General features: G+C 38.1%; 1 protein-coding gene and 1 long non-coding RNA gene across 7 annotated transcripts in view; one reads left to right on the forward strand and one right to left on the reverse strand.

Annotated features, from left to right (window-relative positions):
• Positions 1-2,697: 2,697 nt before the first annotated feature.
• On the reverse strand, positions 2,698-26,400 carry LOC104911159 (uncharacterized). 5 transcript variants are annotated; one of them, XR_002115234.3, is made up of 5 exons: positions 26,000-26,400; positions 24,448-25,787; positions 23,784-23,981; positions 22,428-22,492; positions 2,698-9,549 (listed from the first exon to the last, which is right to left on the reverse strand). It is a non-coding gene; the product is annotated as an uncharacterized LOC104911159 (long non-coding RNA). The 5 variants fall into 5 exon arrangements; XR_793679.4 differs by having other exon boundaries at positions 2,703-3,335; XR_014883587.1 differs by lacking the exon at positions 2,698-9,549 and having other exon boundaries at positions 19,455-22,492; positions 24,448-25,059; positions 25,555-25,787; positions 26,000-26,397.
• The window catches only part of RASGRP1 (RAS guanyl releasing protein 1), a 39,351-nt gene continuing 38,076 nt past the window's right edge, over positions 25,677-26,951 (forward strand). For both annotated transcript variants that reach the window (XR_014883585.1, XM_085225062.1), the window contains exon 1: positions 25,677-25,811. Coding sequence is in view for 1 of the 2 variants with exons in the window: in XM_085225062.1 (XP_085081188.1) it covers positions 25,780-25,811 (32 nt within the window). In the remaining variant the exon portion in view is untranslated. The remainder of the gene's footprint in view (positions 25,812-26,951) is intronic.

A 26,951-nucleotide genomic window follows, 5' to 3' on the forward strand; every position in this document is an offset into this window, starting at 1 on the left:
CTAAAACAGAAAAACTTAAAATTCTAGGTAGTAGAATTGTTTACCTGGTGGCATTAAGTCTCTGTTCATCTATTTTTTTTTAAAAGAAAAGTTTAAAAAATAATGAGGTAGATTGAAGAAATTGAGAATGAGAACTCAAGAGAAGGCAGCAACTCAGAAGAAAAAAAAATGAAAGCTGCTTAGGACACCTAACAAAAGAGGCAAATAAGAACATACAGCCGTTTCCTTAAATTTTCTCTCTGTTTTGTGATTTCAAGAATTTTGCACTGTTTGTCACATGACATTTCCAAATATCTCCATTTTCCAAATTGCCTTAATGGATTTTTTTTTTTTTTTTCCACAGCTTTACTCTACTAGGCAAGCCAGTTATAATTGTTTATATATAAATAATATTTATATATGTTGCTTTATAATATATTTTAATTTTAATTACTTTTACTCCTAAAAATACACAAGATCAGCACTCAATTAGGAAATATTGAGTTCGCCTTTTGTTTTTTTTTTCTGGTCTTGTGACTACATTAATTTTCGATTCTTACTGCATCTGAAATAAATTACCTGCCTTCTACCTGGAGGTGTCAAGACGTGTCAAGATCTTTCGCTGTTCCACCTCCAGTGAAAGGCTGTCAAGGTAAAAATACTACATGTCATTCTAGCTTCCCACGCTCCATCCAAGTTTAATTTATTCTTAAATTGCTATAATATCTTGTGAGCACTGTATTTTTTTTTTTTTTCAAGTAAATGTTTATAATCCATTCCTCCTTCAAAAATAAAAAGGATAAGGCAAAATAAAGAAATGCTGCACTTTTAAGACTAGTATATGCAACTATTTCAGGCAGAAGTTAAAGTGAAAATGAGAAATGTCAAATAGAATCAGACTATGAGTTGATCTCAGAGGAAATTTTTCCAGTACCAGGAATGGAAGAATGGGTTCCATCAGTTCATGTCCCAGCTGTGGACAGATCATCCTCTTTTCAAATTAGATAATTTTCTCTTTACTATCAGATACTTCTTCAAATAGCCAACATCCTGTAATCCTCAAGTGAGCATAATTTCTCTCCTTTGAGTTTTAGGGGAAACAAAGTTATTTGCATATTATTGTGTAGGCATATTATTTCTTCCATCTTCAGTCTGTTATAAATACACAAGTTATTTAAATAGGCAAATGTAGAAGAAAATTACTGCAATGTGAATATGTCCTTATTTCAGTAATTTTTATATTCATTTACTTCTAGTTTTATGAGATATTTTGAGATAGCTACAGAGATACTAAACTCTTTCCATTGACTATATACAAAACCATACATTTAAAAACCTGCAAAGATCAAACAATTGCTACGTTAGTTATGTTAGCTGTAGGAAAACCACCACCCCTGAAGTTGATTTCCTGCTTGAAAAACCATGAGCTAATTGCAGCACAAAAGCTGTGCTTCGAGAGGTCCTCCACTTACAGCAGTTACAGCATTAATGTGCATCTGATGCTGAACTGCTTGCATATCTCTTGCATGTTCTGTGAAGATGATATTCTGGTTCTTGTATGTTGCTCATATTGCTGGATGAGATGATATAGCACAAAGAAGAGAAAGCTCCATCCTTTAGTGTTAAAATTTTCAGTTTCAATTGCTCCAGAGAGCATGCATTTGGGTAAAGAGTAGGCAGCTGCTTTTTTTTTTTTTTTCTTCTTCAGTCAACTGTCATCTTTACCAAGTCACTTTCCACCTGGTGATTTCTGAAAAGTTAAAATCCTTCCCACTCTCTTCAGGTTAGTTACCAAGATTCACACACACGGTTCTAGGATAATTCTTTTATGTGACTGACAATGAAAAGAAATGTGAAGTAAGCAATGGTATTTATGTAAGAAGTAAGAAGTAAGAAAGAAGTACTTATGGTATTTAGCAGAATTTATTTATTGTTTACTTATTGTTTGGGGATGATGACTTATTATTTATTCATTTTCAAAGTCAAGAAGTCAGTGTATTTGACGTCCAAATTAAACCGTTTTTTCTTTTTTTCCATAATTAAAGAGGTGAAGATTAATTGATGCAAATAACTCAGACTTTAAAACCTAAAAAAATACAGTCTCAGAAACTTCCTTTGTTATCTTAGGCAATGAAGTGTTCAGAGCTGCTAGGTCTGTCTGATGCTGATGAGAATTTTATTTCTGAAATATGATAGGATGCCCTTAAACACAGATGTAGATATCCTCATTAAGGGTCTGTGAATCTTACCATCCTCAGGAATTTTTCTTCATGTCAAGGCAAAAAGTCAGTTACGTTGCTTTTCCAGCTGCCTTCATCTCCTCCTCTTTGTGTCTTCGTAGCTTTTCTGCGAGTGAAGGCCTGAGCAATTGGATGCTGTGGGGATGCAGCTCCACAGCTTGCTGTCCCTAAGTTCTTATCCTTAGACACTTTATGTGCTGCCCCTCAAAATACAACTCCATGGCGAAGAGCAAGACAGCTTCAAAACAGAACCGGGGCAGAAAGAGAAGATGCACACGGAAAAGGGACTATGGGACTTCAGGTGCTGATAAAGATCTCAAGGGCAACCTAACCATTAGTACAGTCAGAATGCTACAGCTCAGCTTCTACCACTAAGATCTGGGCTGGTAGATTAAACAGATTTAGTATAGCTGACTGGAAGAGTATATAATAATTACAGAAAGGGGCTATGAGTTTTTCTGAGCTCTTTGAATCTAAATGCTCAAAATATCTCAGACCTGATGCACAGCAGGAGTCAGCACAAAGAATAGTTTAAGTCATCGCTAATGGGCACCCACAGAGATCTGGATTTGCAAATCAAGTATACAGGAAACTGAAATATCCAGAGTGACTGGCACTTTGGGAAGCATTTTAGTTTAAACTAAGCAAGATTAATTTTTTTTTTATTTTTTATGGCAAATTTTAAAAGGATAAATAATGTATTTATGTTCTCAGCCACCATATAAGCATAAATATTGAGGAGAGAGATGAGAGAATGCACAGACCAAGTTCAACTGCAAATAAATACAGCACAGTAATGACAGAGTGTTTTTTATTGTTTTATGCCTGTAAAGTACATACCTATTTTTTTTTTTCAGTGCATTAGAAAGAAATTTTAGTATTACAATTCAGTGCACATGCATTTACATTAAGTATACAGATGAACAGGCTTTCTAAGCAGTATGCATTAATGACAAAAGTACAATCTTCCATGGTTTTCCATAGTGCAATCCAGGCCACCCAAAATTGAACAGCAATGACTTCTAGCACAGATGGTCTGAATAGCCTCTTAGAAATGCCTTCCTCAGTCATTGGTTGTAGAGCATCAATTTTGTCTTCCAAACTAGAGACCTAAAACTGAGAATGAGAATAATTCTGCTAAATAAAACCTGCATAGCTATGAAAAGGAAAATCCCCTACCATGAGGACAAGAAGTCAGTGCACTTAAAACATTTTGATGGTTTGTATGCTGATTTACATGAAGTTAGCCATTTCCAGTACAGCTCCAATTATTCTTTATCAAATCAGCTAAGCCCTACAGAATTGAAAAAAAACAACATATATTTTTGCAAGTATTTTTGTATCACCATCAATACATGTATACTTGTGGTAGTGAGGAGATATAGTTTTATGTATTTTTGAGATGGGACATAGTTTTATGTAGATTTCTCCAAAAGTAATGTCTCCTGTTTATTTCCTTGGAAACTACAACACATACAAAGAGCACAACGCCACTACTTGACACAGAAAACTCTCACTACAAAAAGTGTTTTCAACATAGTCACCACCATTAGCTATGCATTTATTCCAGCAATGAACAGGAGCCTGCATGCCACATTCAAAAATCCATACCAATGGAGGTGACCTATTGTTTCACAGCTGCAATTATGGCAACCATCTTTACTAGAAAAATGTTGCCCACGCAGTCTGTCTTTCAACAGTTTGAATAGATAGAAGACAGAAGGCATCAAATCTGGACTTACGATGGATGTAGGTAGGACAGTCCAGACAAGACTGGCAAAGTGCACCATGATCTTCAAATCACTATGAGGCCTGGTGTTATTATGTTGCTATGAATTTTGATATATAGGCATTGTTTCTCTGCACAGAACATTATTTTTCTGATCATGTTGCCTAATGGGAAAATGAGACCCTAGGAACAGAGTTCAGATTGAGCTGGAATTTCCACCCAGTAGTTTTTCTCCAAAGCCACTATCAGGCTTCGAATCTCTCCTTTTCTACTGGTAATAGAATCCCACACTCAGCCAGTAGATACTAATGATTTTAATTGCCTCTAGTACTGCTTATGACTAAGTGCAAAACATTCTGTTCTACTTCACTACTCTCCACCCTGCTGAACCACAAGTCTAACAAGATAACCAAGCCTTTTCTTTCTCAGAGCTTCTTCACAGTGGAACTAATTATATACAAAGGCATAAACACTTCCTTTGAGAGGTAGCAATAAAGAAATCATGTTCTCTAGCATGGCTCAGGAGCTGTAACTGCTATACAAGTGTCCAAGTCAGAAGTGAGTTCCTCCAAATAATTTTATAGTCTGAGGCCTTAAAGAGCAGAAGATGACAAACTTCAAAAAATTTCAATACATTCTAATACTTTTTAATGTTACACATGCACAATGTCATCCAATGGTGCCAGAGTAGGCAAGACTTCTCTGAGAAATGCACTCATTTCCGGTCACATCCAAGAAATTTCCAGTACAAGAGTTCTTGTTCTACAAACTCTTTGCCAAGAAGAAAGCTTTTAAAACCTGTCTTTTTTCTTTCTTTGAGTTGATTGATCATTCTTTAACAATAGAGCGAAACTTCAGTTCTTCCCTGCAGACTGTTCTCCTGTGAGTTTGCATGTGAGCTTGGAAAGTTTTTCTGGTGTTTCTTGACCCTACATGCATTGTATCAAGCATAAAGGGTGAAAGGCTTCTACTGAGCTTCAGTTTTTTAGCTTTAGTTATTCACCTAATTCATGTAGGTACTCTTGGGCATTTTAGTGAGCTAGTAGAGTAAATATATCTTTTCATGATTTTTTTTTTTTCCAAATTGATTTTCCTTGCCACTTCCCCAAAAATATTCTTTAGAATATTTTCTGGTTTCATCTATTATTTTATAAACAGTGAGTAGCATTCATTATAAGTGTCTTCATCACCCTGAAAGATTTCAACATCACTGGAAAGACTCTGCAAATTTTTTACTTTGTGTATACTCAAGGGATGCAAATCTGCACATATATTTTCCTGAGAAATCTATACATCTTGGCTTTGACGTAACAGCATATTATCTTTCTGGATTTGTCAGCCTTAAAAGAGTAATACAAAATAGACATCAGAACTGAGAAAAATAAATTAGGAATTTACTTCCTAACGTTTTTATTTTACACTCTGATATTGTATGTTGATTTTTATCTACAGACTCAATTCTGAAACATGCATCAAGAAGAAATATAAAATAAAACACATGGCAATATCTAGGAATAATTTAAAAATAATCACAAATCAAACTTTCCAGCAGTTAATTGATAATGTATTTATTCAAGTGATTAATGCCCTGCTTTACAATCAGACTTACTTTGAGTCCAATACATTAATTTAATCCTCAATTACTAACACTAACTAATTAACTGTAGCTATACACCAAGTAATTTTTAACATGAACAATGAGGTTAAAACAATGAAGTTCATAGTATATGAGATTATGAACTAGGTCAAACACCAACAGGTGATGCTATGCTACAAATAAAACACAATAGGCCAGACTAGATATTCTTTGTAACTGAATTTTCTACAGAGCCTCCAGGAATTAAGTGCCTAATGGGCCCTTTACATCATTTTTAAATGAGCCCCGTTGTTCATCTTCATATTATGCACAGTCTATTTTACTTAAGAGGAACCGGCATGCCAAATCCTTTCTTACTGTGCTGCAATACCAAGTGATACTATAAACTTGTGCTCTTGCATTTTTTTACTAGAAAAAACATTTCCAAAAATCCAGGATGTAGGTCTAGGTTCAGAATGATACTTTGCATCTTAGGCCATTGTAAAGTCTTCAGTTCTTACAAACTTGCCTCATATTAAGTTCTCAGAGCTGCCATTCCTAATATAAAATACAGTTTAAAGTATAGATACAGAATGATTTAATGGGAATACTATCGAGCAATAGATATATGATAAAAGCAATTATTAGATATAAAACCACATTATATTGACATACCTAAACATGATCATTCTTATATCAACCACTGCTTCCGTTTAAATAATATGGTCTCTTATTTACAAAGCCACTTAGAAGTTTGCAGTTTTTACTCAAATGCACTAAAATGGCAGACCTGCTGAAATCTTGTATATTTTTTTCACCTTAAAACAACCATATATTAAACACAAGCAATAAGTATTTTTTTTTTCACTGAAAACACTAACTGAATTCAGAGAACTAACCTTTAAAACAGTACAAACCTTTGGTAACCTTTACAAATTGCAGCTTTTAACTTAAGTAAAAACACCTCACAGGTAGACCTCAAATTTTGAATTGCTATTGCTTTTAAGATATATAGTCAGTTGGTTCAATTTAACAAACAGCTGGTTCTTACTCTTTCATTTTTGGCAGACCCTGACCATTTTCCCATGTGCTACTGTCCCTGTTTTTAAAAGCTCCTTCTCCAATAGCCTTTGACATTTCTTTACAGAACTTTTTGTTCTTTTTCTTTCTTCACCTTTTAAAGTCAACAGATACCCAGGCTGTATAGGAAAAGATCTATTTAAGACCTCTTCAGAACCTGCAGATATTTATTCCTGTATGGAATTCAGTGCTGAATGACATGCTGCTTCTTTAATCAATCATCACAAAGCTCAGAAACACTGGTGATGACATCTGGGACTCCCTGCACTTACCCATAATAATCTCTGATAATTACTTCTTTGAAGTTATCACTCCTTTGCACTACTGCTGAAAGATATATAGTAGGGGTTGCCTGTTGATTAAGTAATCAAATGCTGAATGCAGTGCAGCTTAGGCTCTAACTAAAAGGCCTTTTTTCTGTTACAAATATATATCTTATGTTTTTTTCTTGTGAAAGTGAAAGTAGTTCAGAACAGAGGGCATGTGTTCTTGCCTTGCTTTTCGACACTCTACAAGAAAATAACATTCTGTCGTGTGCACTCTCATGCAGTCAGCAAGAGATGCACCTAATTGTTTACGGTGTTCACCTAAGAGCAAGGTGGAGGTTTGCAGCCCTGGTCATTCCTGTGTGTGTATATATACACACCTGTATTCCAATTAATTATATATACATATATAAATACAGCAATTAGAATAATTTCCTCAGAGAGTAGGATAGAGCGTAAGAGTGATAGATTAGTTGATATTTAAATTACAAGCACTACTTATATGCTTAGGCAGTTCAGTTTAGAGTAACCAGTGAATCACGGAGAATAGAAGGTACGGAAGTAGTTAGGCATAGATTCTGGAGGAAGGCTATAGACTCCCATTCGCCACACATGGCATGCTACCTCATAATAAGGAGGCAATGTAGTTCCTTCCTCCTCCTTTCCTGTGATGTTGTTTCCTCCTTTAAAGTGTGAATAATTTATTTGTTTATATAGCAAAGGACACATTATTGACTACTTAAAAGACAGAAAATAAATTACTGCTTTGAAAGGAGAGGGAGAACACAGAAGAGAAAGATTTGAAACCAATGTTACATGTCTAATAGAATAATTTTTACATTAGGTGAACACATGCCTGGGAACTGTTTCAGTAAGAAATGTGTTTTCATATTCCTTACTCAGTGATGTATGCAGCATGGATCTCTACTCCTTTGCCTGTCTGCTAGTTTGTTCAATGACTTAAATAGATTTTTTCCTTTGTAGAATTTCTTTACAAAATTTCTAGTCTTATTCATCAGATGTTAGATGCCATACAAACAGAAAGGTAGAGTTTATCTGCTAAAGAAATGTAACTTTCACTTCACAGGAAACTGCAGTTTTAGCTAGAATGAGAGAAAATGATTTTTCATTCCATTAAAAGCTTTCATCCCTTACTCCTTAAAGTACAGCTGGTATTCCTGTACACAAATCCTGGACTGAGAATCCGACTTACGATGCTTCAATATTTTTAAAAGCACTTGCAGAATTTATGATTCAAATCTACATTTTCATTTTTTACTTCATCTTCAAACCAGAACTAAGTGCTTTCTAAATCATAAACTCACAACTGCGTGAAAGACTCTTAGCTGTTGCAATGTTGATAGCTTATAGTATTTACAGTTGAGTTAGGTTAGCTAACTCATTTGAAATCACTGTCACAGGTGAGTTTCTCATACTCAGTATGAGACCATAGCTGAGTTATCAAGGAAGCTGGTGAGCAATATATGAATAGACAATAAATTTGGAGCACTGTTTCATCCTTAAGTTGTCATTTCCAGATTCCATAATTAAAATAACTTGAAGGGCAATTCCTTGACTGATCACTCACTGCTCAACACTGAGTAAAGCTTTATTGGCAGTTACGTCTTATGTGATATCTATGAGAACTGTATGCAAAAAGGAAGATAAATTTTTCATTATAATTAGCTCATCCGCTAAAATTACCAGATTTTTAAAAATTTCTTTGAAAGGAACAGTAAGAAAGGCAGAATGGCCCCCTTCGTGAAACCATGTGGCAGGTAAGCATGATAATTTATCTCAACATGAAATCCATTAACATACAAATTCTAAATTTAACCCAAGGTTTCAACAGACATCTGAGGGGAAACAATTATCAAATGCACCTGTGCAACCTGAAACAGCTTTGTGTGAGAAAAGTTCGGGTCTGACTGTTCAGGAATTCTGATTAAATAGAAGCTATTTGAAATAAAGAAGAAACTGGTAGTTGGTGATGAGATTAATGCTCTATTTTTTTCTTGGGTTTCATAAAATCACTACTTGACAGGCACAGATTTCTCAGAAGCTCACTTTTATTATGTATCATAGCTTTTTTTTTTTTTTTTTTTTTTAGGTGCTCATACAGGCTGTGTCAAAATAAAAGCAGAGCATAAAAGAAAAGAGTAAGACAACAGTTCAGAAACAATATTACCAAATTTGTATATCCTTATAATTTTCAACTCTCTCCTTTTTAAAACTAGCAAGCATCATCTATTAGAGCAGAATTTTTCCAAGCCACTACTTGCTACCAGCTAGCAGATTTCTGTGTATTTCAGCTAACTTAATGAAACCATTCCTGGTAGTAAAATTAGGAGAAAATGCACTAAATTATTTTCTTATCTTCTCTAGATGGAGAAGATGAAATAACAGTATCAAACTATTAACGTACCACTAGATATCAAAGCCATCTTCCTTCCCTTGCTAAATTCACCAAGATGAGAGTGTGGATTTGCTTACATTTCAGAACAACTACAGCCTATTCACCAAATATCTATTCACAGTAGAACTCTTGTTTCCCAAGGAAAGTTCACACATTCCATGTCCCAAGCAGATGTACCCAGGAGCCTTTGTTCTGTGACACAGCATCTCAAGGTACTTTTCAGGTTGTTTGTTCCTGCACAGGTGGTAGGGCATGTGCCTCTTCTAGGTGAAACCAAGAACAACAGTTTGTGAGTCATTCTGTGAACTGGATGATTGAACTGACTTGGGTTAGAAAAAAGAAAACGTGCACAAAAAGATCAGATCTGTTGACTGACTTAGTGCACAGCACGGTCCCCCTACCAGCTGTAGACATACAGGGCAGATGTGAGCTGCAGTGCTGGAGTAGCCAACGGCCAGGCATAGGCAAGACAAAAATGCCTTAGCTTGGTATTACCACTGAAATCCTGCGTATTGGAATTGGAGTCTGTGGGAGTAGTTCTCTAAACCCAGACTCGGGATAAAAATAGTGCCTGGCAGAACACTTAAAGAATGGTATTAATTCAACAACGCTGTATAGTTATGTATTTTGCATAAGTTGTATATCAGCATCGTTTCAGTTTCTTTAAATGTTTTAACAGTCACCTTGAGCTGAAATACTGCTGGATAAACACCTCTACTCGCAAGGAACATCTCAGGTGAAAACAAACAGGATCTGCTACAGCAGAACTTAACACTGGAGAACATAATGGAGAATTTTATTTTAAACTACTTCTTCCATACAGTTCCTAAATCTAAGTATCCCTCAGGGCACATACGAAAAGGCACCTGTGGCCTGAATTGCAAAAGAGCTGATTTCTCTCAGCTGAGTTGGCAAATATTATTCAAATACAAATTTCTAAATATTGTGAAGAATAGGTTGTAGTTACCCAGCAGTACCTAATTTAACTGTCTGAGTTTTACTCTCAATACTTTGGTATTGCATATATACAACATAAACAATCTTTCATTCAATCTTTACTAAAATGAATTAAGTAACAGCAACAGTTATAAAAAGGAAGCTAGTTGTTCTGTACTCAATATAGACTGCAGTGAGCTGTATATAATGCACAGAACAACATGCTGCAGAAAACAGCTTATTGTTCATAATTTGTCTGAATATTTTATGGTTCTACGATGTATATCACAAAATCTATTTTCCTGCAATTGCAATCAACCATATAATCTTTTCCCCAAAAGCTCAAAGTTTGATTTAAGCTTATTGGATTGCTTGCCCAGAATATGAGAAGTCATAACCCCACCATCTCCAGGTTTCACAGGTCAATTTGCCAGAAAACTTCTAGAGTTCAGTCTGAATTTACACAGGAGCAGATGATATCTGTTCTTGTGCTAATATTTTCAGATTCAAAGAAATACCATAGATGAGAAGTCTCCTGCACATCAAAAACTACAACTGATTTCCAGCACTATGGTAATCAATCTCATCTAATACACCTGTCTCTTCTGGGGCTGTACCTGTGACTTATAATCATTGTGATCAATCACCCACTGCAGTTGTCCCCTCCACAGCTGTTTACAATCAGCATGCTAACAACAGAAACTCTCTGATTTAGCACTGGATGGTATTTGCGCTATACACTATCCAATTTTTCTTTTATATCCCTAATTTCAGTCCTTACAGTCACCCAGTTCTTCCTGAATCTTGCAGTCTTCTTCTCTATTAACAATAGATGCATGTTTTGTTATTGGCAAATTCGATCATCATGCATTTTTATCTCCAGACTAATCTTTGTAATGATATTACTGAACAGAGTTTGTTTGAAGACTTACCCCTGAAGAGTTCCACCAGTCCACCAGATATGCTCCAGTAACAAGGCTCTTTCAGTGCTACTTGTAATCTTCCTCCCAGCTAACTTCCCCCCTCGCATTACAGTACCCTTACTGATTAATGAGCATTGATTATCAGGTGCACTGAGGGCACAGTCATTGGGCAGGAGTCTTGCAGAAATAACATGCTCTTATTTAAGTAAAGACTATCTAATAATGCATGTTTACCTAGACACTGTTCTGAGGACTTATACAAACTTAGGGATTATTTTGCAGTTTTAGTCTTCCTTAAACACATTCTTTTTCAGGACACATAAAATTAAACAACAGCATAAAAAGCACAGCTTAGATCTTACTGCACCACTTGCTATACTCTGAATGAAAGTACTTAGTGACATGCATAAGAAAAGACTGTATAGTTCTAAGGTGAAGATATGAAGTATATATTAAAATGCATGTGCACATAAGAAGTACTGCTTTTGCACTGATCCTCAGAAAAAGCTAACAGAAGCAAGAAATAAAGATAAAAAACAGTTATATGCAAGCAACAGCGCTAACAGAGTGTGCCAGCAAGGGAAAAGAGTCAGGGAAAAAAATCACACAGTGTAATAGGCTTTATTCTGAAGACATATCTACTTTATCCTGCCCAGAACCTAAAAAAGTCTTCCCTTTTCCACATAAAACTGTGTAGGTAAAAATGTCGTATACTTAAGTTACGGAAAATATCCATGCAATATATTTTATACACCTTTCTTGATATCAGTTTCTCAGTTCTGATTTTTAATATAAAGAGACATTAACTATTCCAGTAAAAAACATACTCTAGTACACAATCTGCACAATGTGCTGCTTCATAGTTCATCATGATGCACTTAAAAAAAATCAAACAAACAAGTGGGAATCAGAATTATATCCCAAAGTTCTTTCCACATAAGGAACCTGAAAAGATTTCATGACAGTACTGTTACATACATTACCAGGATAAATTCCAACTACTTGGGATTTTTTTCCTAAGCTGCAGTCTGAGTATAAAACAAACTATTATAAAGTCTACAGAACACATTATAGAGATGTTTGCTTAAGCAAAAAGTGAAAAATTGCTTTTTTTTTCACTTAACAACATGCTTGAAGTATCAAATGTTTTATATTAAACAAGATTTGAGGTTGAAAGACCGTTGATGAATTCTTCAATGACTGTTTTCACATTCCTAGCACATACAACATATTTGCTTTTCTATACTTTTTTTTTCCAGCCTGTATGCTTCAGCATAATTGTAGTCAACACTTTTGTTTCATGCCAATTTGCAGGGGATGAATTAATGCCATCTCAAGGATTTTTTTTCTCCTAAGTATTCAGCTGCTAATTGATGCATGTGTTCTAGGCATGTCTTGTAAAAGTTTTTCTTAAAATTCCTTTTGTGGATCAAGAACAAATTCTGGTTAATTACTAACCAGAAAAATTAATCAGATGTTTCCGAGTACTGGAAATTTGTATGAAAGCAAACCAGGCCTTTAAAACACATTGTGCACAAGAAGAACCACAGAATTACAGATTTACAACTGTAGTGTTTGGAAGGGACCTCTGGGGATCATTTAGTCCAACCCCCCTGCTAAAGCAGGTTCCCTACAGCAAGTTACACAGGAAAGCACTCAGGTGGATTTTGATTATCTCCACAGAAGAAGACTCCACCACCTCTCTGGGCAGCTTGTTGCAGTACTCTGTCACCCTCTAAGTAAAAAAGTTTTTCTTGTGTTCAGATGGAACTTCCACTGCTCACTTCCTGTTGAGGATGTTGAATGAGACTAGACTGAGTATCAACCCCTCAGGAACATAGTACAGGCCACCAACTAGACTGTGCTACTGATCATAAATCTCTGAGCTTTGTCAGTCAGACAGTTCTCAGTCCACCTCATTGTTCACTCATCAATTCCACACCTCCTAAGTTTACCCACAAGGATGTTATGGGAGACAGTGTCAAAAGCCTTGCTGAAGTCAAGATAGCCAACATCCACTGCTGTCCCCTCATGTACCCAGCCAGATGTGACATCGTAGAAGGTTACCAGACTGGCAAAGCACAATTTTTCCTTGGTGAATCCATGTTCCCCATTCCTGATAAACTTCTGTTCTTTGACTTGCTTGAAAATTATATCCAGAATAAGCTGCTCCAGCATCTTCCAAGGGACAGAGGTGAGGCTGACGGGCTTGTAGCTTCCCAGTTTCTCCTTCTTGCTCTTTTTGAAGACTGGAGTGACACTGCCTTTACTCCAGTTCCCAGGCATCTCTCCCACTCCCACAACCTTTCAAAGATGATAGAGAACTGCTTGGCAATCATTTCTGCCAGCTCTCAGCACACATAGGTGCCTCCCAATGAGCTCCATGGATTTATATGCACTGAATTTGCCTCGATTATCTCTGATCAGATCCTATTTGACCAAGGGGAAATATTCCTTTCCCCAGGCTCTTATGTCCAGGGCCTGGGATTCTCAAGGGACAGTCTTAGTAATAAAGAGTGAAGCAAAGGAGGGCATCTAGTGACTCTGCCTTCTTATAAGGAGATCTAAAAGTATTGGAGGAAGGAGATGGCTTTCCCAGTATAAATCTTGTTACTGATTTAATACAAACTGAGAATGGATTTCTAGTATGAACTAAGATTAGGTTTCATTGACTGTTTTTCAAAATTTGCACAGGATTTGGGGTATCATTTTTGCATTAATTCAGAGCATAATTTTCGTAGACAATGAAACTGTCTCAGACTTACGTCAAGGATGATTTTTAAACAATTTAGGACTCTTATTTTAGAGCTGCTAAACCCGAGGCACAAATTCAGTATTTTAGTTTGAACTAAAGGTTCAAGGGAGAGTAAAGTTGAAGGGAAAGTAAAGGTAAACAGCATCAAAGAGGCAGTGTGGATGAAAATGTGTCACCCTCTCTCATGTAACTGAATCTAGGGCGTGGTGTAGGCTTACTCTTTTATCACAGAACCCATCCCTCAGGCTGTTTACAGTAAGGTGCAGAGCAGGCCAGGCATTTGTGACTCTTTTTAGCTCACTTCAAGACCTCTGCTACAGTTATCAGCACTTGTACCATCAGTAACATCAAAACCAGCCAGAGTTTCTTGATGTAGCATTGATTCTCAGTTCAGAAACAGGAGAAATGATAAGAGGGATCATTACTAACTCATATGATTCCCGTGCTTTTCAAAGAAGCCAAAGAAATATCTGCTTAAAAGTCCTATCCTATTCTACCCAATTCTATTCTTCAGAGTAGAAGAAACTAGTAATTGGATTCATCCTCCATATCTATTTATTTATTTATTTATTTATTTATTTGCTTCCTTTAGCTTAATTGTTTATTTATCTGCTTTAAATGATCCAGGAAAAAAAAAATCCAAGTTTAGAATTGTCGACAAAATCAATAATAAATTTCCTTTGATCTGTATGTTGATTTCAAAAAGTTAGCTGCCTACACCTCTCTTTGATGTACTGGTTACTGAAAACCTCAGATATTGTTTCTGTTCTGGCAATTTGTATGATTATTAATTAGAGAAATGCAGCCTGTGTGTTTCTCGTCATCTTCAGATTCTTTCGTGGGCAGCAACGTGTTAAGCACTCCAGAGACATGGAGAAAGCACTTGCTCCTGCCTGACCAAATTTTGTTTAAGCAGGCAAAAGGAGAAATGGGCGAGAATTTAACTAGGATTACACAACTAATGACAAACAATGGAATCAACATTAACTGCATTGAAATCCAACAGGCAGTGGATTTTACCGCTTTTTGCCTGTACAGGAGAAATGAAGAACTCAATCTATTCACTAACTAGAGTATGTGGTATATTGTACTGGAATACAGTTTTGAGTTCCCTATTTTTGCCTTCTGTTTCCAGCCTGGTTTCCTAAGGAAATGAAACTTGTGCAATCACAGTGGTTGCGTATGGGTACATGCACATGAATTCAAGTAGTAGCTTTTCAACCTGTTGGCAAATTGTAACAAGGTTTGACACATCTCAAAGATAATGTAATTCTTACAGGCCCTATGAAAATACTGGAACAATTGTGTAGGTCAGACTGTAGCTAGCGTGCAAATATCATCAGATTCCTGAATTTTTTTGTGGTAGAAATCATGCTACTTTTGTTTTGATGTTAACAGAATGATATAGATCCCTTCAGTTAAGTTTTCACATTTTCCTCTGCATTAAGAAATGTGTTAATTAAAAAGACAAACAAGCACTACCTGCCATTTCCAGATGCTACATTTAAAGAAAGGAAGAAGAAAGAAAGATGAAGATGATTTGGATTATTTATGCTAATGATTGTTGTCAGTTGTTATACTTAGACAAAGTTTGGGAATTGTAATTACAAAAATATCAGTGTAAGCAAGGTCTCATTAAAGCCTAGGGAGGGCAAAGACTCAAGTTCTAATGTTAGAATATACAGCATCTGCATCATACTGGACTTATTTTGCTGCCTACTTGCTTAGCTCCTCTTCCTAGCTGCTGAAATGCTTTGCCAAGAATATGTGAAGGAAGCTGGAGAAGTAGTACACTTACTTAATTTGAGTCCTACTGAGCAGATCAGAAGGTTTTCTTCCCTTTTTTTTTAAACAAGTACTTCAGGGAAATTTAACTTTCCACCCTCACTAACTTAAGCAGCCTTCAAAGCATGCAATTTCCATTGTGTCATACACATTCACTCAGCATATGCATAAAATTGAAGGAAAGTGAAGACCTTTTTATATGGGAAGGGCTGAAGAATGTTTTTATTCCAGTTGCTATAGTAATGAATAGAGATAACGACGATTGCACAATCACTGCAATTACGCATTTAAAGAGGGTGGTACTTTCAAACAGTAATAATACAACTGCAATGCAAGAAAGTGCAGTAATTAAGGAAAGGTGGGAGCATAGGTCAATAGCATGCTTATGACTTATCTATTGGATTCTGATGAAATATGTGATAGAGGGAGGATGATTTTTGGTTAAGATTTTTGACATCTAAATTTGGTATTTTGCTCTTCCACAGCTTTCTTTTGTTACCTTGAGTGTCTCGCAGCTCAGATCTACAAAAACATAGCATTAACTAGATGTTATAAGCAATAACATGCAAGTTAAGGTGCTTGGCCACAGAACCAGAACCAATAATTTTAAATCACTCAGATTTACAACAGGCTGCATTCTGAGCTGGGAGCAGCTTAGTATAGGTAAATAATTCCTAGTGAGAGATTCTATCTTGACTTACAACACATGAAGTGCATTAGTAGTCTTTGCTGAAAGAAAGTAGTTCTTTTCCTTTAGGTTCTGGATAGACTCTTGAGACTTACCTTTCAAAGGGCAAGGAAGGCAATACCATTTGCAATGCATTCATAAGGTATTTAAATAGCATAGATGTTAGAGCAGTCTCCTAGGATATGAGATGCCTCAGTTCAATTCCTTCCACTGTTTATGGAAATTCAAACCTTAACTCCCACATCTCAGTGGAAAAATGTCTTAAATGGCATGCTATAGGATATTTAAAAGGGAAGAGTGCTCTCTCTCTCTCCCCTCTTCAATAATTAAAGAACCACTAAACCACAGGGACTACAAACATGAACATGGCCAACTATCAAAACACTTTCTTGGGAGAGGAAAAAACTGAGTTCCACTTCTGTTTTATTTAGTATTTAGTACTTAGTACTATGTACTCCTTGGATCAAGATTTTCAGCAGCAAACTCAGAATCAAACAGCTGATAGACTTTGATGAGGCTGAGATGGAACAGCATTGCTGAGTACTTGCAATTCTGTCGTGGAATAGAGATGCCACCAGGGTGAGGAAGCAGCTGTATCAGGATATTAAGAATTTAAATTGAATCTAAAGAGTTTGAAAGACAAAATTCTCTGTGGATTGAGATGTCCATTAGTACATTAACATTAAAACTTTGAGAAATTATCATCTCATTTAACAAGTGTGATAAAAAACAGCTGATAATCATTTTAAAAAATTAAAAAGCATCAAATAAAATTATCCTCTTACGCAATATCTAAAGTATCAAAACATCGAATGGATTAAACTTAAGCATAGTATTTAATCAGTCAAAAGATAGACAAGGGAGATTTTGTTGTTTTTCAGAATATAGTCACATCAAAGTAACTGTCTTGCTAAACATTTCTTTTTGAATAGTTGTCTTGCTAAGTGTATTTTTTTTGTGAGAGCCAAAAATAAACATGAAATAAAAAGAAATTAAAAAAAATGAAGAAGACATTATTTTCAAAACTGATAAAATGAAATTAAAACTAAAAATTTTTTAAAAATGAACAGAAAACAACATCTTGTAATCAATACATAAATAGGGGAAAAATTAAAATATAGAAGCCATACGACTGAGATAAGTTTGCTGGATAGCTGGGTGACCTGAATTTCCTCATATCCCTGATGTTTTCAAAAACACTGAAATTAAATTTCAGGGAACAGGAGGATCAGGTAGATGGTACAAACAGTGTTGAGGGATACATGCATGCAATGCTTGAAAATGTGGCAGCATGTTAACCTGAACTACATATATGTAAATGCAGGCACGCAGAGTAATACATGAAAAAAAAATAATAAAAGAACTGTCCTTTTCAGTTTCATGCATTATACTCAAACCTGTTTTGTGATTTACACAGCACCCATGGAAAAATTTCTTATTTAAGCATATGAAATATAATCAAATTGCATCTGTTAATTTCAGCATCATCACCACAATTATCAGTGTAGCACAATTTAGAAAATCTGCGTGAAAATGAAATGGTTTAACACATCTACATGTGCTTGACTTCCGGTATAATGTTAAGCCACCGTGGCACATGAGTGCTGCTCCTTGGTAGGGCAAAATGAATCCTCTGTTTTTTCATTGCCACAACAGACTGAGATAAAAGATTTTAAATGGCTTTGCTGTCTGTATACAATTAGTTTACACCTTGTAAAACCATTATTTGAATATTGGTAGAATCTGACGTTCATTTATGCACATTTTTCTTTCATTATTGTCATTTCCCTCTACTGTGGAAACAGTATTAAAATTTTGTCCATACTTTTAAATAATATGCTGTAGCTGATGCAATTAGCACTGAGAATAATAATGTTTGACGTGCTCTTAAATGTGATGTAAAGCAATCTGCGTTAGAATATACTAGTTGAGTTACTCTGACTTATTAGTCAGGCAATTTATTGTCAATGTTTTTCCCTCTTCCTCTTTGTTTTCTGACTTTTTAAAGATTGATACTACTAAGCTTAAGCTCAAATCTTGAAACATGCTTGCATTTGACAAGGAAATAGCACAAATCCCTTTTTAAAACCTGTTAGTCACCCTGAACAAACATTGACAACCGCCCCTCCAAAATTCCCAAGAAGATAAAATAGAACAGGTAGATAGGAAAACAGAAAACACACCCAAGCAATCATGTTCAGATGGTACCAGAATCCCTACATTTCACTAACAGGTTATTTCCAGGTTGTCGTAAGACCTCACTTTTCAGATTGATACCTTTGGATTTTAGAAACACTCCAAAGTATTAAAGAAAGATACAATTAATTATATATTTTTTTACAAATCATTGAAAGGACAAAACAAAAGCTGTAAACTGACAATTTAAAAAACAAACACACAAATTCCAGTTGGAGCTACTAGAAGTTTTGGACACTTTACCTAGCCTGCTTGTAGCCTGACTGCCAGAAATCTTAGCACTGAAGGCGCTGAGGATATATAGACAACTATGCATTGTTTTCTAAGTTGAATGTTTACAAATACAGCTGTAATGAAAGTAGAAGATCCTTAACCTAAAAACGTACTTGAGCTGGGGCTATGTAGGAACCCCTTAATGTTGCTCCTTGACTTGTTCAAAGCAAGTAAGGATTTTATTTAAACCAGTTCAATTTTCAGCATATGACGATGCCTCTCCCTGCCTGTAAGACGAGTGGGTTTACATGTGTTTGCTGAACTAGTGCCAAAATATCTTCAAATCATAAAACTGATATACTAGTGAATATTTGGGTATATATTTGCATTTACCTTCTTTTCAGTATTGCTACAGCTATTACAGCTACACTCTCTGATTAAAACTGAAGCCAGCAACTGACAATGTTTTTAATCCAGAAAGTGACAATAATGTTTGACAATACTATTATTTGATAATATTGTCATTCAACTATATTGTTATTCTGAGTAGTTCTTTATAACAGGAAGTAATTCATGGAGCTTTAAACCTAGAAAGGTAAGGAGACATAAACCAGGACATGCAGGAAAAGGTTTTAGCAGTTGAGGAAAAACTTGCAGGACTTTAGATCCAGGTAGCTGACAATTGACCTGTATTCATCTTTATTCATCTTAAATGTAGCCACAATAGACTGTTGCAATTTTGTTCACACAAAATGTACAATACTGTATTCATCTGCCTGATCCTGTTCCCAACGTAATTTGTTATAAAGTGTCTTTTAATTCCAGCAAACTGAGGAACAGATCTTATGATCCCTTCATGAGAACATGATTGTCCTAGATCACAATACATACAAATACTTATCAAGTTCAGCCCATGGCTAAGCAATTGCCTTTTTTTTTTTTTTTTTTTTTTTTGTAATAATGGCCAACTTTCCATTAATTCTTGTATCAGTAACAACAGATGACAGAAAGCCCTTGGCAACCATTGGCGTTAACTCTAGCCACTCTACCTTTGTTCACAACCCTGTTCTGCTGATCTCCAGCACCAAGAGCTCCACAGTGTGCTGGGGTGTGTTTAGGGGAAGATGTTTTTTCTCTCCTGCTCTCTAGCTTCCACTCTTCCTCAGTTGTTTCATATTGAGTACACCAAGAGGAGAAGAGGGAGAAGTAAGCAAAACCAGATTGGAAGGGAAAAGAGCATTTCCCCTAAGGCAATACAAAAGGAAAGGTGGTCCCTTAGGAGAGGAGGAATCTGGAACTTACTGACGCACTGCATTATGTCCACCTACATTCAGCACTCAATCAGTGTTAAGTTCAAATCAGCTCTAGCTTGTACTTCAGGACAAAATCCCCTTGGAAATGTTTTCTGCCCTGCTTATAAGATCAGAAAGGCAGCAAAGGGCAGAGAAAAACCATTCCTAAAACACCCATCATCCTGTGAAACCTCTGTGATTACTTCTTTCTCCTTATCTGTCAGTCTTCCTTCTTCACACAATCCCTACCACTTAAATTTGTCAAGGCAAATAGAGTGGGCAAAATCATTAATACTGGCCTTCAGCTCCGCAAAAGCAAAATCTGATTTTGTGCATTGTGTTTGGACCTTTTGAATCAACTCTGTCTGATGGAAATCGTGTATCTACATTTCTTTCCTATTCAAAGGATCACTGCAATTTGAGTTGGTATTTGAAAAACAGAATTTTTAAGTATTACATTAAACCACACAGCCAAAACACCAAAAAACCCACATTTCACTGAGCCCAGCTTTCATCCTGTCACGCTTTCAAAGGTACTGTCTGAGCCACAACAATTTATCCGTGAAAGTACTTTAAAAAGGTTAAAACAATTCACTTCTATATTTCTAATAAACAGTGTCTCTGCTCTTGGTGCTGACCAAGAGATATCCTGTAAAGGAAGTAGCTAATCACTGTCTCCTTGGAAAATGTTTACAAAGGGACATAGGGGATGATGTTATCTACATCCTGTTTAAGCAGCTGTTTTGTTCTTTTAAGCAGATGGTGAACTAAGAGGCATTCTTAGTAGTATTGTTACGCTTTTCCTTTCTGTGCTTTGAGTCTCACCATTTCTGGACAGTAGTTTGTTCAAGGGTGTCAGATGTTTTTCACCTCATCTATCCATATTTCACACACATTTTAAGGAAAAAAAAAGATACTGCAGCGTGATTGAGGTTTTGTGGGGGGCATGTGGGGTATAGGGAAGGAGATTTGTTTTTGTGCAATTCTTATCAAAATCAACTCATAAATTTATTTACATCTAAGCATCCTGTTGACCTAAATCAAAACTAATAAAATACGTTAATTTTGAAAGACTGTAAAGGAAAATAATTTTGTTATAGACTTCTGTAAGGGAATAGATGTTAGGAAAACTGCTCCTGGACTCACAGTACAAATAGGCTTCGTATGGCAGAATTAAGAGTACGTCTTGTTTTAGCAGTACAGAACACTGATTTCAGTTAGTAAAATCTTACGTTTCACTGAATGTTACTGTATCATAATATCTCAAAGATGTTGACTACTTCTGAAATGGCCGGACATTGATGCAAGGTAGTTTACTTGTAGGCAGACAATCAATGCTTGCTGATTGCATTCTTTTAAATAGAAAAACATTTAAGTATTTACTCAATAGAAAGGCCAAGATGTTATTTTCAGGACAGAGCCTCAAAGCCACACAAAAAAACAAGTGTGATCCTATTCAGAAGAATTCTATCAGCTAATAGCATTTCCTAGCTTACTAGACCTGATGTTTTGCTATATTATCAAGCTGGTCTTACTTAAACAAGTCATTTTACTCCATTCTTTTGAAGTCTTCTAGATGAAAACCAGAAATCTAACAGTTCAATCCTTTAGTTATCTTTTAGTTAGTTGCAGTTGAAAGTTCAAGACTTGTCCATAAGTAACTTGAAAATTATCTGCACAAACAAATAATGATAATTCAGACCTATCTCATCCACCAGATCAAATCTTTACTTCTACAGTCCTCCTTCCTTAATGATTACATGCCATCTAACTTCTGGAATAAAAGCTGCTGAAAATATCTTTCACCAGTGTGCTTCCTTATGTGCCCCTCCCTACTACATACACATCCATACTGGGATCTGAATGAATCAGGGATGCTTGTGAAGGGAACTGCATCTTGCTTTATAGGCTCAGGAAGTATCAACATCCATACACACAGTGAGACAAATCCATCTCCTAATTTTGAATTACACAGTTCTCCAAGGGACTTCAAGGCTTTCAAGAGTAACCTGGATAAAACACTCAGCAGCCTGATCTGGTCTCACAGCTGGCCATGCTTTGAGCAGGAGGCTGGACTAAATACTACCTGAGGTCCCCTCCAAACCTATTCTTTTTTTGTTTCTGTGGTTCTCTGCAGAAACCCTCTTCAAGTCATGCTTTTTCAGACTGCCAGTGGTCTAATAGAAGATATTGTTTTTACCTACAAACTATGCCTTCTCTGTAATTTCCAAGACTCAAAACCACAGACGTTCCATCATGTGGCATGTTCACACCCACATGGATCATTAGTAGGACTGGAATCATTCAATCCATCCCACAGACCTTTAGCATTCAAACTGACAAAATGACTCACAGCAGCTGTAATCATCAGCCTAATTGTTCACTGAGGGTGGTGGGGAATTCATGACTGGCAAATACCTGTAACAAAATAGACACTATTAAGCATAGGATGAGTGTATAACACTGCTTTATATAAATTTGCACATTTTTTCACTGACACATCCCTCCCCACTCATTGTGTTTAAAGCATACAGATAAAAGAGAAACAGTTGTATTTAGTTTGTCTTGCAACATAATTCTAAAAGTAAGATGACCTATATATGCTCAAGGTCTCCCAAGATGCAAGAAGAGTCAGTTGATTTGCACTGACTTTCTGTAAGTGAAGTCCTCAGTGGGCTCAGTGTTGACAACCGGCCATTGAAGTGTTTAACAGAAGCAGCCTTTACAGCAGAAACCTCAGTATAGAGATAGATTGGATAACTAAACCTATTAGTAGCATAGCTACTAACTTTGTAAGGTGTTTAAAATATAATGTATTCAAACCTGTGTTCTAAACTTAAGGAGCCAGGTGCTACTGGGTGCTCTCCATACTTTGTGTTCTAACAGAAAAGCTGGAGTCTCACAGTCACATTATTGACAACGCAAAAGCACTCAAGATTAGTGCAGTCTTTCTCAATATGACTTAAAAACCACGTTTTAAAAACAATCAATTCAAATTCCTCTTAATTGCTATGCACTCTCTGAATGCTACAATTTCATAATTTCAAGACTCATTCTGCCGTCGTAAGGATGAAAGCTATAGCTGTCCAGAGAGTTGTCCCAAAACATGCACCACTGAAGGAAAATATTCCTATCATGACACAAGTGTAAAGTCACAAATATTAACTCTGTTATCAATCACGTTTCTTTAGAAAGGGCAACACTTCATCTCCGGCCCCTATGGCAAAGCTGCAGGAGGGAAACAGCAGAGGGAATTGCCATTGTCTGATAACCTCAGTAGGGTTATCAGATCAAAATCTACACTAACACTGAAGTTTTCTAAGAATAGAAACCTTTGGTAAGGTAGTGAAAACAATCAAATTCTAGATAACCCTGATGAAAATTCTGAACCAAGCTTGGAACGAGACACTAGCAGTGCTCTACTGTCTTCAACAGAGGTCAAATTTCTTGCTAAGAAAAGGCATTTTAACAGCTACAAACTTCAGTTATAATAGGAAGCACATTTAAATGATGCTGTCAATAGGGATGCTATTTGTATAAGCTGATCACACACGATAGCCCCACCTTTGGCATATCACCTTTTAATTATTATTATTTTTTCCACATAAAATTGCTAACAACTCTAACTGAAGAGAACTTATTAAACCCAATTATTTTGATTACTACTTGTTTGCATAATGTAAGTTGATCCAGCAGAGGGTTTTCATACTTTCTATATGCTGTCCTTCATTCCAGTTGTATTAGCAATCTTTTCTCCTTCTCTGGAGCTGCATTCCACACTGGATTGTCCGGCTTGCCTTCCTAACAACGTCTGCTGACCCCACCATCCTGCAGGGCCCTCTGTCACCACCAGGGAACTTCCTCACTCGCCATTCCATCAGGACACTTGAGTACCTTTGTAATTGGCCTGGGATTTCACAGAGATATAAATAAAATAGATTTAGGCGAAAGCTACTGGAAGAATGCATGAATGACAACAGAAGTTGTATAAAGTAGTTGTCTACTTCAGCTCTGAGAAGAAAAAAAAAGGATTATCTTGCCCTTCAGTGGAGCAAGCCTGGTTTGGACACAGACCAGGTATGAACCTACTTCACAATAGGAGGGCATGTTGCTTGGAGAATGTTACATTCATGGATCAGCACTTCGGGATGTTGTACAGGTAAGTTGCGAATGTATTTTTGTATAATGCTGTGTAAGATTTGCTTATGGATTAACTCCTGATCAAAAAGCTGGAGAGTACTCTTTTCACCAAAGCCCCATTTGTCTATGAGTGTATACATGTGCATAAACTCAAAGGAACTACAATTAAGGAAAAGCAAAGATAGCTGGAATACACCTGTCTAAAGTAGAAGCAGGCAGGGATATTGGCTTACCAACATAGATGCTGCAGAGAACATTGCAAATGACATGACTTGTGGCCTTGGCTGTACATTATGTATTTGTATTTCATAAAGCACAATGATCTTCAAGCTGGACATGAGCTCAATGCTTACTCAGAAGAATGACACCCGGTGAATCACAGGGGTGATTTCCAGAGGCACGCCGGGTTTTCTTTCCACTTGCAGGTCTGTAGTAGGTCTACGCAGCTGTGGTGACAGCCAGAGTCACCATGAACCTCAGGAAATGGCAGCAAGCTGTGGCCTTGGTGAATTTGATCATTTTCGACACCTGGAGAGAACTGTGTCCTGACTGCTGGCGAGGAATTACTCAGAATATCTGAATCTTACCAGTTAAAGAAACAGTTTATGAGAACTGCCCGTGTCTCAGCATGAGGTATGATGGCATTTTGGTGCCGAAATAACTTCCACACGCAAACAGAGCTCTCACAACAACAAAGCCTGGGTGCCCTGTGTCTTCCTGCTGCTCAGGTACCCGTGTTTCTCAGTACAACACCTTTTGGTCACACTCTTAAGTTACATGCAATGAGTTTGACTTTTAGTTTTATTGTCGGGTCATTTCTTCTCTGAAGTGAGAGGAATGAACGGCTGAAATGGGACAATTAATAGTGCAAGTGCTTAGGAAATCTAGCAGTTAAACTGTAAGGACGGTAAGAGGGTGCAGCTGAGCACAAGAGCTTTAAACCGGTAACTGTCGATGTAAGAATCTCAGCTCGGTGCCCGCCCTGCGGCCGCGCACACTTCTGCCCCAGCCGCCCGTGCCGTACCGCCGGCAGCACCGGACCGCGGCCGGACGACAGCCGCCTCCCTCGCAACTGCCCCTCCCGCGGGCGCCCGCCGGGTTTCTACGCGAGTCGGCTCCGTGCCGCCAGAGCCCTTTTCCAGCCCTCCGCCGCCGCCGAGCAGCCAATCAGCGCGAGCAGCAGCGGGGCGCGTGCGGGCCCTCACCGTCTGCAGCGCGCCGGCAGCAGCCCCACGCGGGTGGGGAGCGGCGAGGCACGCGCGATCCCGCAGGTCCGGCCCCCTAGGCTGCCCCGAGAGAGAGACCGCGCCGCACACGGGCAGCGGAGCGTGTCGGGGTACCTGGTAAAGTCGACGGTTCTGAGAAAAGCAGCGCGATAGCTCAGCACTTCCTCCTGCCGATAACATCTCCGCTGTGCTTGTCACGGGCGGCGGCTGCTCCGCTCGAGCCGCTCAAAGGCTTCTCCTGAAGCGGGACGGGGGCGATGCGCGGGGCGGCCCCGCTGTCCCCTCCGCCCCGAGCAGTCCGGCTCCCCGCGGCCGCGCGGAGCCGAAACCTGCGCCGGCATGGGAACCTTGGGCAAGAAGAGAGAAACTCAGTGAGTCGGTAGCGCGGGGGCCGGGGCGGCGAGAGGGGCGCGGGCCTCCGTGGGGCTGGAGAGAGGGTAAGGCGGCGGGGCGGGCCGGCGGCTCGCCCATCCGAGCGATTGCGGGCGGCGCGTGTGTGGAGAGCAGCCTGAAGGCGCGACCGGAGCGTGCGGCGCAGCCGGAGAGGCGGCCCCGCTACCTGCGCAGTGCCGCCGCCAAGAGAGGAGCTGCGGGCCGTTCCGCTGTCAGCGCTGCGGGCTGCTCCGTGCCGGTCCCAGCGGCGTACCGGGGAGCCCGGCGTGCTTTTCGAGTGCCTTCTCCGCGCCGAAAAGTGGCTGTGCGAGGATCCGCGCTAATTAACGTGGCGATCGGTTTCGGATGTGTCACTCTCGGAGCGTTGCCAAGTCGGCCACGGTGTTATTGTTGTAAACTTATTGGAGGAGGACGTGGATGGTTTTACTTCTGCTCACTGCTCGGTATTGACACTGTTGTCAAGACCTAGCATATCTGCTGCTGCAACTCTGAGCGTGCCCTGCACCAAAGAACCGCTGGAATAAAGTGAGGAGGAGTGAGGGTTAAGCTTGCAAAAAGAGAACCCTGAAAGCTAAGCAGGCCTCGCTCTTTTTTTGTATGAGAACAGGAAGTCAGATGGCACAGCAGGGGGGGAAATCTAGAGAAAAGGGGAAGGGAACAGAACATTCTTTGCATAGCCAGTGTCAGATTCGCTTCAGGAAAGTTAAATGATGGCCACTACCTCTGCAGTCAGGTCTGGGTTCTGCTGGTCGTGTGGGTCATGAATGATCTCATCTACAGTTTCATGATTTTACCATGAAAGTGAGTCAGAAATTTTAAGCTAAGGCCTGAAACTCACTGAGATTAGGTGGATCTGATCTGTCTTCATTAGGCATCTTTATTTCCAAATTGATCCAGGAGTATGGAATGTCCTCGCCATCTGTGCCTGTCTGTCTTATGCACACTGGATACATTTCTGTGCCTTTTCTTCTTGGGGCTGTCTGTTTATTAATAAAGTTTTCAGCAGTGTTCTGTCTAAGAAAAGTCGTATGAAGGCTTAAGATAGCAACATGAAGAAGCTGCAGTAACGTACTTAGGAATATGGTGGACTGCACATTGACTATGAAAAAAAAACAAAG

This window comes from Meleagris gallopavo, chromosome 5 (genome assembly GCF_905368555.1).
Source record: "Meleagris gallopavo chromosome 5, MGAL_WU_HG_1.1, whole genome shotgun sequence".
In the NCBI taxonomy this organism is placed as follows: Eukaryota; Metazoa; Chordata; class Aves; order Galliformes; family Phasianidae; genus Meleagris; species Meleagris gallopavo.